At 26.1% G+C, this 17,276-nt stretch overlaps 1 protein-coding gene across 10 annotated transcripts in view; it reads right to left on the bottom strand.

Annotated features, from left to right (window-relative positions):
- The window catches only part of LOC129619114 (disintegrin and metalloproteinase domain-containing protein 11), a 417,704-nt gene extending 402,819 nt beyond the window's left edge, over nucleotides 1-14,885 (bottom strand). For all 10 annotated transcript variants that reach the window (XR_008697842.1, XM_055534202.1, XM_055534200.1 and 7 more), the window contains exons 1-2: nucleotides 14,742-14,885; nucleotides 3,232-3,297 (exon numbers count right to left, since the gene is read on the bottom strand). Coding sequence is in view for 9 of the 10 variants with exons in the window: in XM_055534202.1 (XP_055390177.1) it covers nucleotides 3,232-3,297; nucleotides 14,742-14,777 (102 nt within the window). In the remaining variant the exon portion in view is untranslated. The remainder of the gene's footprint in view (nucleotides 1-3,231; nucleotides 3,298-14,741) is intronic.
- Nucleotides 14,886-17,276: the final 2,391 nt, after the last annotated feature.

Genomic DNA, 17,276 nt, shown 5'->3' on the forward strand with positions numbered 1-17,276 from the left:
ATAAAATTAAATTTGGTTTTCGTATAGTACAAATTAGAACTAATATTTTCGAGAAACTTTCACAAATTTTTAAGTTTAAACGTTAATAATTAATAGCGGAATGATTAATAACAGAAATTCATTTCTAATTCAAAGAAAATTTTATTTTTATGTTAATGCGCCCCATTTATTTTGCTATGGTTTTTCAATTTTTAACATCTCCAACTATATATGTATTCAAAATAAATATGAAGCCTAGCATAAATATTTATTAAAAAGTTATAATATATTAAATAATAAAAAAAAAAACACCGTCCATCTTTTTCTCTTCAATCTTAATTTTCAATAAATTTTATCAGAAATAAAAAAAATGCCAAAAAACGAAAAATAATGGAAACCAAGAAGATAAAAACAAAATTACAAATACATATAGAAAGTTGTCAACATATGATAGGAAAAACTTTTCATTTTATCATTTTATATATTTTTCCACTTACGTAATACGTGTTCAAAATATTTATTTAATTTATTCTTCCGTCTTTAACTTTTTCAGATTTTTTTCTCAGATTCACCCAAAAAATAATAAAAAGTAAAATAAAATGAAGAAGAAAATTCTAATTTTTTTCTTTTATTCAATTTTCTGAGAAAGACTCGAAAAATCTTAGATTCTTAGTAAAAGAAAAAAAAATCGCATCTTCACACAATATAAATCCCAAAATTATATACGAAAAAAATAAACCAAATAGAAATAACACATTTTCCTGAATCTTCAATATATTGGGTATATTTCTTAATTTAGGCTACAAAAGAAAATAGATCGAAGGAGATAGGAATAATATAATATCGAAAAAAAAATCGTTTCCAAGAGTACAGCAAACCGATTTTTTTATTATATTTTTCTTTCCTATTTATTTTTTATTTACAATAGAATTCTTTAGATATTTTAATATTTTCAACAGTCCCATTCCAAAGGCATTTTCCAATTTTTATGTACATACATAAATATTACGTATGTATATTTTTTTGCTCATATTTTGCCTGCCTACTGCTTCCGAGAGATCTAAGTATAAATTTCAGCACTGTAAAATCTTCGTACGAACATACATACATGAGTATGATTTCATATTTACAATACACATGAAAAGTGGTGTAAATAAAATAAGTAGGTACACGTTCTATTTTACAAAAAAAAAAATAACAAAATCGCAAAATAAGGAAAAAAAGCACCTCACAAAGTAGCGTTTCCTAAGTACCCTTTATTAATTCCCTTCAATATACAGTTTTACTGTCATGTTCTATTCCTCACCTAATAAAATATTGAATCGACATAAAAAATAAAAACAGAGAAACAAAAAAAGATGATAGGTTTGAAAAAAACCAACCTTCAAATAAAAGATTGAATAAGAATTTTGTACACACGTACATTCATTGTGTTCAATTCTGTACATACTTAGCCTATATTATATAATAACACAAAATTGTGTGTTGTATCTCTAAAAGTAGCTTGTTGCATTTTGTTATTAAAAATACATGATTCAGAATGTATTTGAATATACTACACATTGCGTCCGAGAAGTCAATATGGAACTTCGGAAGTGTGAATCATTAAAATATTACTTGCCACAAGTAGTAAATTTTTTGGAATTTTCTTATTCGTACAACTTATCATACATAATACGAGTATCTATCTACATTTGTCGTCTGTAAATTAAAAATAAGTTATTTGAGGTCTTTAATTAGAAAAGTGTGGAGAAGGGTTGTTAGTTACTGCACATTTATAATTTGATTTATTCTTTGAGTAACATATGAGCTTGCATTATCTAAGATTTGCTTGCATTATATATTATATTTTTATTGTAAAAAAACAATTTATTTAATATTTATATAATTTAATTTCAATATTTAATATTTATACAATTTATTTAATATTTATATTCATTATATTTATGTATATTATTCTAATTAAATATTGAAATAATAGCTTAGTTACTCAATGATATTATAATTATGAAGGTTCAGTTTGGGACGATAAATTTATCTACAACTAGTTGTTTGCTTTTAAAATTTTATTTAATTTTTGAGCCTTCTTTGGAAATTCATTTTACATTATTTGCATACTTCATTCTATTATTATGGATGTGAAAAATTTTTATTAACGTGAAAGATTGTTATTGTTGTATACGTAAAAAATTTTCGAAGTTGACACTCGATAAATAAAGTTGTCCTATAACATTTTATATGATTTTTATTGTACAAAAAATGAAAGGAAAGTAATAAAAAGTATGAATTTCGATTGATGTAAGAAATATGCTGACAAAGAAATGTTTATAAACATTTCAATTTTGCTGATTGAAAACAAAATTAATAGCGTATACAATAGAATTATGGTAACAAAAAGATGATTAGTTTAATATTACATGGTTCTAAACAGCTCAAATAAGTTTCGTTTTTTGTTATTTGTGGAATTCTTGTTATCATTGACTAATATTTAATTTTGAATGTAAAAGTTAACAATGTTAATGAAATGATGATTATTTTGTCAGCTTTGATAAAATCTGAATATTGTATATAAAAAAGTGAAATTTTGAAGTTCACGATTTAAAATGTGTCAAATAAAGCAATCAAAAAGATGAAATAATGCAGCTCTTCAAACGAAATGCTACGAAATTTTAAAGTATTTTAAGTACAAGTATTTAAAATTCCAGCTCAAATTTCAAATAGATTTTTTTCCCGTTCCAAATTTATTATATTGCAAAAAATTTAATTTGAAACTTATGAAAAATTATTGAAAAGTTTTTCATTGTACAAACTTGCATCTTTATGTTTTCAAATTTTCTTAGAAAAAATATTTCTGTTTATTATGAATTTTTATATTGCTATCAGCTACAAAAGAGAATGCTATTTGGATGAAATTAAACGTTACAAAAAATACGAATAATTAAATTTAATAGAAGTGGAAATTTTCAAAAACCACATTGAATTTTTCTTGTTAAGGAAATTATTATAACTGATTTGAACTTTTCCCAAATTTTCCTGAAGAAGACTGAACCCAATTATTATAATAATAAATGATTCTGCAGTTTTAATCGGTGCGGTGGCAATCTAAAGCTCAATATATTTTTAATATTATGAGCTTAAATAGTAAGTTTTGAAATATCTTATCATAGTGATTATTTACTAAGAAGGAAAAATTTTACTAAAAGAAGTCAAACCTTTGGATTATACAAAAAAAAAATATGAAAATGAACTTACCCTTGAACGACCGCGAAAACCTCCACTATCTGATCCGTCATGAGGTCTACTCGTCCGTTGACCTGTCTATAGATTTAGAAAAAGAAAATTATAGAAATTATAATTATGACTTTTATTAAAATTAATAATCTATTTGTGATTAGTTGAGATATCTAACGGAAATGATTATGTGACATGAATGTATGAAAATTATGTGAAAAATGTACATATGTATGTATATAGGAAAGATACAAAATTTTCTACATATCTAATATTTTTATTATTACTCTTACATTATTATTTTAACTTATTTCATTTCATTTGATTTAAAATTGTGTTATAACAATGATAAATTAGCATGGTTAACACATTATTATTATTTCAAAAATGACTCGATGAACCAAACTTCGCGATATTAACTGAAACACTTGTTAAATTTTTGTGATGTTACAAGAACAAAAATTTGAGTGACTTTAAAAATAGTAACTTCCATGTTACTTACTGTTAAGATTCGTGGTACATCTTCTATGTCAAATTTTGTAAAAATATAGGTTCGTAATTTATTAAAAATTTTTATATAATATATATTTAACATGTTACATTCCGCATGAATGAAATTAAACAGTGACAAAAACATGTATGTCTCAAGTAGCTATAGCACGCATACGTGAGAAAAAAAAAACTTAAAAGTACTAGAGATCTAAGTGCATAAATATTTATATATATGTATATATTTATAAAATATAAACTGATTCATTGAATAAACAATAACATAACATACTTGTATGTATTATTATTTGTTACTATACATTTTCAATTTTTTAAAGTTAAATAGCAGTGTTAGAAAATTCACTTTGAAGCTATAGAAATATTGAAGCTTCTCAAATATTATCTTTATCAGTTGTTTCCGTATCAGGTTGCTTTTTGTTTCAATTTTTTTTTCATGGGATAAGGGTGATCGTCCATAATTGAATTACATGGGCTTTGATTTTGTTATCAATTGTGAGAATTTTCATTTTCAAAAAATAAGAACAAGCTGTATTTAAAATTTGTTTAAATAAAAATTTAATTTAAAATTCCAATAATAAAATTTAAAATATTGCATTTTTTATTTTATCTGTACAAAATGTTCTGAGGCAGTATACAAATTGCTCAACTTGTTCGATTGAATGCTATAGATTTCTGAAATTATAATGGAAACACTTTATTTGTGTGTTTTCATATAATATGTTGTTATTATTACGGTAGTTTTCTTTTTTGTTTACTTTGAACAGTTGTTGTGTTTAATTTGGTTTTCGGACCTTTTTCCAGTTAAGCATATTAAAAGTTAATCATAAATAAGGATTCATAATAATGTTTCCACCATCAGCATTAAAAAACACTTGTAATAAGAATGAAAAAAGGTAGCTATGTATATGCACTCTAAAATGGAAATTTTTATTTTACTACGAAATTTAAAAAGTGAATTTTATGTGAAATTTTAATTGAAATTCTTGTTTCGAGAATGATTCATATTTCATATATGTATATATCCATATAAAAGGGATTGAATTTTTGCAATCACAGATAATTTATTTTCCATATAAATAGAAAATAATGTTTGCCCAGGAATACCATTTTTTACTGAAGTATACTGAGTTGCAACTGAAATAAACTTAATTAAATTCTTGTCCGAAAATTTAAATAAGTTGGTATAGTAAATTTTGGTATTTTAAAGAACAATTTGGCGTATGTTTGTTTATAGATATTAGAGAAATTGTATAAATGTAAATTGCTAAAACTGGATTTTAACTACGCAGTAAGAAAGCAAACAGCGTAGTGAGAAAATCGAGATTACTTTTGTACTACATACCAAAACAATGTTGCTAAGGTTAATACAATTAAATAATTTGACCAGGTCCAACAAATTTTTAAAGTACTTTCGTGCCAGATTTAATATTTTAATAGTTAACCAATAGGTTTTTGAAATATGGTACCAAAATTTGTTCATTTGGCATTCATTTGTTTTCAATTACAAATTAGTAGTGCAAAAAGCTAAAAATGTTTTTAAAGTTTTACTACGGCATTAATAGTTTAGTAATACTGCAAAAACACTTTGTCACTACATTTTAGATGTCTTGATAGTTCTTATATTTTTGTATATGTTTGCATATTTAATTTTAATTACATTTTCCATTTATTTTTGGTCACTTCGTTCTCGAAAAAGAATAAGTTCTGTAGACCGTTTTAATGTAAGTTCTTAACTTAAAGTTTTTCTAACTAATTAGGTGGAAAATGGTCACTGATTAGCTATATTGAATATAACTTTCGTCTCAATAGTTTTTTGTATTCTCGAGTTTTTTATTTTTCGCTTGAGTGTTTAATTTTTATACAAAAATTACAAAAGCATTTAAAAAATTATCGTGTGTAACAGTTCATTTGATATAAACTGTTAGAATTGAGGTAACGGTTAATTTGATTGAGAATGAGAGTGACATAAAAGCATATTAATAAAAAATTTTAGTTTTCATTTTTGTCAACCATTTTATAATTCACGCTCTAGCTTCAATCGGACATTTTATAATGATTCGACATAGGTACACACATATCATGAGATAATTAAAAATGTTTTCTAAATTAAAATAGTAATTGTTTACTTTTAATTTTAAAAAAAAATTGATGAAAGTAAAATGCGAGAAAAAAAGTATAGTCATTTACATGTTTTTTCAAAGCAATAATAATTTTACGTGTTCCATTCAGATTTGAACGTTTTTTCAAATTCTTATCTGATTTTTGGCAAATTTAATTTTTTCCTTGATTATAGAAGCTGCATTAGCAATTTTGGACAGCATGTTATAAGCACATAAAAGTAAAAGGTGCAAGCCGGCTTTATAAAATTTACTTAATATGACAACTCCAAATTAGTAAATATGTATTTTGTTTCTTATAATTTATCTAGAATAAATCGTTTATTAAATTATTTATTTAAAAAAATTAAAAAATTTAAAAAAAAATTTTGGTTCTAGTGGAATGAAAACTGAAAGTAATGCTCAAGAGCTTGCTAAAATAAAATCATTAAGTTGTAGTTAATTAAAGTGCAGTTAAGTTAAAATTTACATACGACGGTTTGACATTCATTTTGTAGTGTACGTTTGACCCATTTGGTCAAGACTTTATTTACGGTAGTTGTTTTTATTTATCATTATTAATTATCATTTAAGTTGATTTTATCATTAAACTCTTTCCGGGAAGCTTAACCGATAACGTTATTTGAATGTCTTAATGATGTTTTATTCGGCAACTTGAACATACTCGAAACGGGAATTTAAATAACGTCTGTAATTGAGACCCTTTATATATCGATAAACAATTGAATATTTTATTTCGATAAATTAAATTTTCTTTAGTTATTTCGCCAACACTGTACAACATTTATCAGTTGAATTTTGGACAACGGAACATTTCTATAATATGTTTTTTAAAGACATTCAAATTAACTCTTGTAAAAACAGAATTAATACTTGACTTACTAAATTAAAATTTATTTATTTGATTCATCATATTTTAAATAAGTATAAAAAACCAAAATTCTTATATATATACATACATAGAAGATAAATTGGAAAGTAGATGTTTGAAATCATAACTTTTTGGCGTTTAATCCAGCTTTATTTCAGTACTGAAATCCACAAACTCGAGTTTCTTTCAAAACTTTTTAAATCTTAAGTCTTAAACAGTGTATTATTTTGCAATTGGCTTTTATTTTTTCTACTCAACATTGTGGAAACTTTTGAAATCGTTTTGATGCGTCCGACAAATTGCGAATTACTTATTTGTTTTATTTTTACATGCGAATGCCATATATCTCCATTTCTTTTCTTTAAATTATGCCACACTTTTTTTGTAACTTACATATTTTTCTTTTTTTCAATAGAAATTCCTTTTTATATACATAAATAGATTTTATGAACAAAAAATCTAATGTGGTCAATACGTAATCGACCGCAAAAGTATATTTTGGTTCAGGGAAAGTGTTGCGGAATATTTTCTTAACATAACAGAATAATAATTCTAGTTCAATTAATATAAAGGTTCAACTTATGCTATTCGAATTTCCCCGAATTCTACCTAAGCATCGAGTGTCCGCGTGTATTTCAGCCCGTGACATTACCAAAATAAACTTAGATATAAATTTTCATCAAAGTCGATCCAATTGAAATTGAGATACACTAGACCGAAATTTCGCTAAAAATAGTTCATTTACTCTACTCAAATTCCTACAATGCATAACTGCACTTCCACAGGTAACTCGACATGCGAAATTTGATGCCATAACATAACCTCCCTTATTGCAATACTGTCGATAACAAAGCAAAAAGAAACCAATACTTATGACCAAAAGTTTCAAAGGAACAAAGTTTATTGTCGTTTTTATAAAACGTTCGAAAACATTAAAAACCTTAAAGAGAAAAAAAGGAAACCTGAAATAAAAGATACAAAGTTTTTATTCTTTTGTCTTGAATTTATAAGTTATGCTTACCTTAAATTTATTTAACTTAGTCAAAGTATTTTGGTGAAAAATAAAAGAAATCAGTACAGATGATAAGGACTGTTAAAAGTTTCCATATTCAAAAGAGGGGATCGCTTCCCCTCTTTTGAATATGGAAACGGAAGAGGGGAAAATCTGTTCGTCAGATTTTTACGGCTTTAAGGTTATTTTTCATTTACTTTAATAATATCATATTGCAGTGGGCAATCATTTGAGAAGTTTCTAAATATTGAGTTAATATTAAATCAACTTAGTTTCTAAAATGCAACATCCTACTTAGAGGTTGATGATAAATGATGGTTTAGAAGAAGAAATCATAAACTATTATTTTTATTAATTTTAGTTTGTATTTTCTTAGTTTCTTGATTTTTATATAATTAAAACTTTATAATTAGTATTTTTTATAATGTTGTTAGTGTTTTGTCGTGAGATAAATTCCACTGACTTTTGAAAATATGTAATTTGGATATCAAATTAAAATTTGAATTTTTCTAACTCCGTCTAGAAAGTCAACTTTTTTACATTTTTATAAATTAAATAAAGTCCACTGTTTTTCTTTTTTCACGTTTTCCCCAATTTACTCGAAACGAAGCTCAAAACCATAAAATTTTAATATATGTACAAAACTTTTTCCAGTATTTCCGTAATAAAGTAAACAAAAACAAAAGAACAAAAGTACAATTTAAACAAAAGTACAATTTGAATTGAACAGAAAGAAAAATCATATCATTTCGGATAAAATTAAAAAATATCGCTTAAGATTTAGAAAATCGTATTACAAATTAGTTCAAATCCATTTATTTTTTACTAAATTAATTGAACTTGAGAAAGCTATCATAAAATTATCATCTGGTGCTTAAGGACGAAAAATATTGTGAATGACAAACATTTGGTACAATATTTGATTTTGAAAAATTTTCTATAATGGGTAAGGACCTCAATGTACTTTATTAAGATTGCCCATTTTGGCTAAAGCAGTTACGTATGTAGCTATTTTTTTTATTCTAATTTTTATTACATTTTATTTATCTTTTGTCTCGTTTTTTGGGTGCAAAAGATTTTTTTTTGTTCTAGTACTAAAAGCGATTAAATTGATTGCTATGTAATCGATTTTCCGTTATTTCACGTTCTATTTAAACATGATATTAAGGTGGAAAATATTTTTATGTTCGCATGAAAAACAAATAAAAATTTTTATAACAAAAAGTAACAAAAATAACCAAATAATTACCTAAGGCAGAAAAGAATGAAAAACCTTTTGCGTTAGGGTGTGGTCGAGAACTTTCATTATTACTCGCTCTTATTTTAAGTTTTAAACATGCTGGTGCTTAACAAATAAAAAACATGCTTATTTTTATATTTTTTTATTTAGGTTTATTACGTAGATCATTTTTCTACTATATACATATGTATATATTGCTTTTTTGGAAAAAATTCCGTATATTTTTGTTTGTACATACATATGTATGACCGTAACAAACCTTTAAACTTTTTTTCTCTTATATTCTCTAAATAATAACAAAAAAAAACTTCGCAACTCAAACAAATAGATACTTTAGAAGTTTTAAGTAACAATAAGATGTAAAGTACAAAGGTTTTCATGAATATGAACTGGAGAAACAACAAATCAAAGTAAAAGAAAAAAAAACAAAGAAGTTACATTTTATGAATTGCAAGGTGATTGTAATAGCTTTTCTCTGACGCAAGGTGATGGTGAAAAATAAATCTTAAATAAATAAATTATCAGGAGGTTAATCAGAGGTGAACTTGTTCAAGCAAAACTCAATGAAACATTAAGAATAACAAAAATAAAAATATAAAATTGGAAGAAACAAAATAAAAAATTGACAAATAAAAATGTTAACTTAGATATTTAATTTTTTTTTTAATTTACGAGATAAAATCTGGTATAATTTAAGAACAGAATCACGAAACGTACAAAAATATTTTCGAATTGAAGTTAATTTATTGATTTGGTTATATTTAAAAAGTAAAAAATCAAAATAACAAAAGAAAACAGAGGACAAAAGACATTAAGAATTTTTTTCTCTCAAGCAAATCATTCCAACGTACTTTCAAGTAGAAAAGATGAATTTATATCTTTTAATCAAATGATTAGAAATACAATCTTCTGAAGTAAATGGAATTTTTATAATGAAAATGGTAGATAAATAAGTTGGTTTTATTCTTATTTATATAAATAAAACGTGAACAGAATTGAGTAGAAGTGAACTTTTGACTTCGTATATATGAGATAGGGAGATAAGTTGAAAAAAAAAATAAAAATTTTCCAATGATTAATTAAACCCCTTTCCGAAACTAAGTTACATATTTTACTCAGATGTTAAATTTAACGCAGAGTGTAATATCGTGAGTTAAATTTTTATTCTATTAAAGTATGCATAAGTACATATTTCAATGTCATCAAAATTATGATGATTTACAATGGAAGCAATTGGCTTTTAGGGGAAAAAGAGATGAAAAGCTCCTTGAATAATCTTTAAAAGAACCGAATGAAATTCAGTTGTTGCCATTTATCTTTTCAATGATAATTTTATGATTTCACTAGGAATGTCGCTAATTACACGTTTAATATAGTTTTCCAAAACTCAATAAAAAAAGAAGGGTAACTTTTATTAGTCAATTTAGGTATTTTTCCCCTTGGCAGAAATAAAGTTCATAACTAAGAAAACTAATTGAATTAAAATTTACTCAATTTTTACAAGTGCTTTAGATTTGTAAATTTCAAACTCATACATTATATATTAAACGTAGGTATAATCCAGACAGTGAAATAATTGTGTCAAATCTCAAGAATTCACATACTATTTTAGCGGCAAATGCTTACTATTCCAGCGATATTACTAAAACGTTTCTGGCGAAGTGTAATAAAGAGTGTGTAGAGCTTAATAAAAGCCACCATACAATTTCAAGAATAACTTGATCATGTCTGCATGGTTGTTCGTACTGCAATAGTGAAGTCTTAAAAAAGTAAGCTTTATAATATAACCGCGTTTTTTAAATAAAGTTGGGTTAAACCAATGGTTTGTATTGTAGCACTTTTCCCTTCAACAAGTGAAAATACTGCTTTTAAATACCGTCTATGTATATCCACCACACTGTTAAAATAATTTTCATTCATAAACGAAACAATTTCTAGGATTGCATATATTTAGGATGAATGATTTATGCAGTCTTTGAAATAAAGCGAAAATTAATATAAAGTGGGGTTAACATAATGCTCGATTTTAAGGGTTAATTGTGTGAATTAAGGGAAATAATTATATATTTTAATGTCATGGAATTTACAGTTAGCTTTTTGCATTTGTAGAAATTTTAAAAATCTTTCGGTTTCGGAAATATAAGGTATCAAAAATTCAAATTTTACAAATTTTAAGAGGCGATAACTTGTGAGGGGGTGGACGTGGAAAAAAATTTTCTTATCAAGAAATGAAGCATTTATTAGTATGCCACGATAGGAGAAGCAAGCCGCTGCCTTTCTGCGTTTGCAAAATGTGAAAAATGCTTATGGTTTCATTTATCAACAAATAGTTAAAAAAGGCAATTATTAAGGTTTTGGGGGGTATAACTTCTAGAGGGAGGGAGACAGGTAAAGATGTTGTTCTACGAAAATAAGTTTCTAGTAAAGATCTATGTATGTATTAAATTTCAGCTTTCTATCTTCAAGGGTGTAGAAGTTTTGTAAACAAAAAAACTATCCACGGACGGAAGGACGGACGGAAATTTTTTGGAAAAGTGTTAAAAATTAAATAGAAAATAATTGATTCGTTATATGATTCTAATAATTCTACGGAAATATTTGAGTTGATACTGTTTAATTTAGAATCTTTTAGTGGCAATTTATACGATTAAAAACCCCTCAGTTAACTACATATGATATTTGCTATTGTCTCTTTTATAACAATACTCAGTTTTCGCAAATTAACTCAAATTAGTTTAGCAGTTCCTTTCAACGATGAAAAAAAAAATGAAAAATTTGGATTTTCTCAGCCCAAGCGGCTCATTACATTGAGATATTCGTACATTTTTTTTGACTGATCGTAGAGCTTTAAAAACAATTCGATTATAAACTCAAATTGTCGAGTTTTTCCATTTCATTATTTTGTGTGGTCTTGTTGCAGTCACTCCTAGACTAGATTTGTTTGTTCTTTTTTGTTCTTTCTATACGTATTAAATGCATACTTTAAAATGTTAATCTTTTTATTCTTCAAATATGCATTAATATTCCATCAAGAATGCTCTTGCAAAAACATTATTTATAATAATTAACAGTGTACTTTAGGATAATAAATAAAGGTGCATTAAAGCTATTTCTCTTTTTTTCAAAGGTCGTTTTCATAAATATATACATATCTCAATTGAGCCCCAAATATCTTTTAATTTAAATTGTATATGTATTTGATTTAACACAAACACCGGCACTTCCTATTGTAGATATGTGGGATTTTCTCAATCGTAATGTGTCAAATTATTTTGTATTATGAGCAACTCTTATTTTTATTTCTAAGGAATAACATTTATAATAGTCTTGTCGATAATATCATTCCAACGACAATTTTCATGATGTTTTTTTTAATCTCTTATTATCTTTAAATATTCTGGTTTCGGCAATAGTTGAAAGTTGATAAATTAAATTTTCTTATAAAGTTTATTCTATCCTTGATATATAATTTCCCTCCATTAAAATACTTTTGATTGACATCACACACATTTATTTATAGAAATATATTATATGTACGTACATACATTGTTTGTATCTATTTGTACATACATGTACATTAATATGTTTATATTATTGAAAAATGAATTAATGTTTTTGCTAGCGACTCTTAGATTTGTGTTAATTAAATCTCATGCGTGATTCATTTAATTTAATTACAAAATTTTTAAATATGTATATAATTGGTAAACACATACATACTTATATACGTATGTATAAATCGGTGTATATTATGTAGATTATGTTGTGTGAAAATGAAAAATGAAAGTGCTTGCTAAGACCTTTAGTGATATTTTATTATGATATGCGTACATATTATATAATTATACGATATACATATATACATATGTGTTTTTGCAATATAAAAATATTATGTGTATATAAAATTATGATTAAAGACTATAATGCAGAAGGTCCACGATATAATTATACAATTTAATTTAAAACATACTAAAAATTAGAGCAAAGCGCACTGCTGATAAGGATGTCAATGAGTCTGACATTTTAATTAAAATTATTAAAAATAGAGTTGACCGTGTCAACTTGCGAATAAATATGCCATAGCCATGCGAATAAATATGCCATAGCTGACTATGGGACAGACTATAACTTTACATTGTCATATTACCATATTAATTTATGCAAAATTTCAGTACTTTTCAATATTTTCTAAGATATGGCTAAACTACTATGTTATGGCTAAAGTTGAATGATACTAGAAAGAGCCAAGCAATTTCAATGACTTCTATCAAACACATTGTCCCTACTAATATATTTGCTTGGTTGAAATTTCAATACCACGGCTTTTATAGTTTCTGAAATATAGTTAAATATTTTTTATGTAAAATAATTTAATTTTGAAATCGTATAGCAGCTACCCGAACCAGTACCACGATCATATTGAATTTAAATAGCTCAATTAGTTTTTCAGCTATCGTTGGGATTGACGGACGGACAGTCGGACATACAAAGCTAAATTGACTCAGAATTCGACTCTGATCAAAAACACACTTGAACCTATATCTAAGGCCATTATTTCTTAGCGTTACAAACGGTAAGGCAAATTTAGTATACCCTTTGAACATATGTTCGCACGGGTATAAAATTATTATATACATATTGGATGAAAAATTATGTAAACTGTTATATAAATAGGAAAATGAATTAAATAAATTTGTTCGAAGAAGAGCGTAAAACTGGTTTTGTACATTGGACTTGTTTTGTTAACTGCCATCGCAATTTTTTAAACAAATTAAAAATTAAATATCTGACTAAAAATTTTAATATTAATTCAAGCCTTTAAATTATGTCCCTTATTAAGCCTTGTTACTCTGTGGACCTAGTAAAATTTACAATCAAAGTTCTAGACTGTAACTGTGATTTATTGAGCTTCAATTGAATATTGTTCGACAACGTTCTTTTTACGTAATTTTTTATACTTTAAGCAATACATTTAATTCAAATAAATAAACTAAAACATTAAACAGGTTTAAACGAATTAATATCATTTTCAATTTATTTTAAAAGTCGTAATTCTTGTTAATTAAACATTAGTTACAGCATAACTGTAAATTTATTCTGCAATGCAACATGTTTTTCACATGGCATTGTATAATATAATTTCTACTGTACTAGTATATTTAAATTATAGTTAATCATTTCGTGGACACTCCTGCTATAATGTGAGGAATTGATTCAGGTATAAGCGATTACTTTTCATCTTATGATTAAATGATTATAATAAAAAATCTTATTATGAATTTATGTGCAGATTTGAAAATTGAATTTTTAGAAACACGGTAGTGTCATATAGATTACGATGATCATACATTGGTAAATATTATTTTTTGAAAACTTTTAATTAAATTTGTAAAAACAGGTTAATTAGATTTTTGAAAACAAATTATATATTTTCTAAAAACTTTGACGTATTTTAAAACTTTTTAAGAACTGAATTATTTTCATTAAACTAAGTTCAATACATTCCTATCACATAATGAGTTGCATAATATAGTAAAATTTAATTTGTTTTTACACATACAATAACATCTTGTTTTCAATTTTGATTGAAAACAGCGTTAAAAAATGTGTTTACATCAAATTATGATGAGCAACTAAAAACAAAATCGGGATTTGTCTTCTTTAAAAATTGATTCTTAAGGAAAAAATATAATATTTTTTAATTTCTTGGTGTATTTATGCTAAAAAACATACCGTGTTTCTATAAGGAATTGAATTTCGTTTTCGTATACGATTTCGTACCTTTGGTGGGCTAACTTCACGTGTTGATATACCCATCTTTTCGTGATGCCGTAACTGTACTGGATATATTATTTGATAATAATGTCCGCCTATCCTTCTAACTAATTCTTGATTTTGACGGTACTCTTTTAGAAGGCGTTCAACTTCACCTAAAAAATAGAATAATATATTATAGTATAAATAAAATTAATAAAATAAATGATTTGAAAATTTTATTTAAAAAAAAAATTGTCAGAATTTTTAAATACAATTAAAATAAAATGATTTGATTGTTCAATTAGGAGCTGAAGTTGCTTTTCAAAGTCGAGAAAAATTAAACAATGTTAAATAAAATTGATTAGAATTTAATGCCCCAACGTAACATTCAAAAGAGATTAATATTGACAATAATGTTAGAAAGTGTTATAAAAAACAATTGGTTTACTGATAATTGCTGTTATTTTCAGAAAAACATTTTATTTGTAAATATTTTGCTCGACGAACCTTTTTTTTTCACTTTATTTTCTGTCTATGTGCATAATTGATCTAGTATTTTCCGTTATTTTGTTCATGAAACAAAACATTTTTAAATAACGAACAATTGCAGTTCTCCGGAGAATATCGTACAGTGAATTTGGCGTACCACTTCGGTGTAACTCACAAAAATTGTCTCTCAATCAACAAACCCGAATTTATTTCTTTGCAAAAATGACATGTTAGATTTTCGCTTCTTTTCTAGAAAAGCTTTAGTTCTAAACGAGTTTTTATACCCTGCACTTCGTGAAGGGTATATTAACTTTGGTATGGAGTTTGTAACTACTTGAAGGAGTCATCTGCTGTATGGACATATATATATATTCTTGCTCAGCGTAAAATTCTGCGTTGATTTAGACATGTCCGTCCGTCAGTCGGTTCGATCGCACGATAACTCAAAAACGAATAATGCAATCGACACCAAACTTTCACAAGTTGTTTCTTTTGTGCCAAGGACGAACCCTACTGTTATTGGACCAATTCGGACAAGGGGTTCCGGTAGCTGCCATACAACTCAAAGAGTTTATTTTAATTATTTCAAAAACTAATAAGGGTATCAATATAAAATTTTATATACATGTGTCCAATTTTATTCTATGTATACTACAAAATTTTAATGGGATAGCTGCACCGGTTCGAGTGGCTGCCATACAACTTTAAAAGCAAATTTTTTATATTCGAAAAAATAATAAAGTCAGATTCATGAAACTTGGCAGTCATGTGTCCAATTATAGGTCAGATATATTTCTGAAGTTTTAGTGGAATTGCTTGACAGGTTCGGGTACTTGCCATGCAACTCCAGAAGCTAATTTTAAATATTTGGAAAAATAATAAAGTTAAATTCATGAAACTTAGCAGTTGTGTGTCCAGTTTTAGGTCAGATATATTTCTGAAGTTTTGGTTGAATTGCTTGACAGGTTCAAGTAGCTCCAATACAAGTCCAAAAGCTTATTTTAAATATTTGGAAAAATAATAAAGTCAGATTCATGAAACTTGGCAGTCATATGTCCAATTATAGGCCAGACATATCCGTGAAGTTTCTATAGAATGGTTTCACAGGTTTGAGTAATTGCTATACAACAACAAAAAGTGCAGAGTTCATACCTAATCGGTTCATACCAACATAATTCAATCGGTTCATACCGACTGAAACGTTTTTACTTGTTTCAAATATTTTTATTTTTTTTTTTTGATATTTTGAAAGGATGAGTATAGTTCTGCTAAGTTAACAGTAATAAACGATTTTAATCCACTGGAGTGGATTTTAAATCCCCTGTTAGCAATTTTTACAATGAGCTTGTTTTGTGACCACGCATCTGACTATCAATAAATTTATCTGAACTCAAATAACTAATTACTATTAAACACATACAAAAATTAAAAATATTTAAAATCCGGATAACAATTTTATGATGTTTTAGAACCGGAAACTTGGAGCTAAAATTGAATTTGATGCTGATTTATTCTATGACTTCAAATTATCTAAAATCCAGTCCGACTGTCTATTTTTACCATAAAAATCAATTGCCTATGTTTTCAAAATATCGTTTAAATTGAAAATATTTTTCAAAAAATTTTTTAAGAAAATCGAAAATGAAAGTAAAAAGGAAAGGGCAAATAAACGGCTGAAAATTTGTTTGGTAATTTTGTATTATTTTAAATCAAACTGAATTTATCAAAAACTTTAATGAAGAAATAAACTTTTCTTATCTTTTATATATACATCTATATATAGAGCGGTGATCGTGGACCACCTATTTCGTTTTTGCAGTTTTCTCCGTTATCTTAAATCTTTTTAACCCGGGCAAGAGCCACAGTCATAGATTATTTTATTACCATTTCAAATACGAAATTTGAGACTTTTATGTGAAACAATTTTGCTGCAAATTCATTTTCAGTGCAAAAAGTGAAGTTGGCAAAGTTTTGAAAATGGATGGGAAATTTGGGCGACACGTGAGACAAAGGTGGATCGTGGTCCATTTAACCAGGACACAAAAGACTACATAAAACGAATTTAGAAAA

Source organism: Condylostylus longicornis, unplaced genomic scaffold (assembly GCF_029603195.1).
Source record: "Condylostylus longicornis isolate FDR11 unplaced genomic scaffold, ASM2960319v2 ptg000010l, whole genome shotgun sequence".
In the NCBI taxonomy this organism is placed as follows: Eukaryota; Metazoa; Arthropoda; class Insecta; order Diptera; family Dolichopodidae; genus Condylostylus; species Condylostylus longicornis.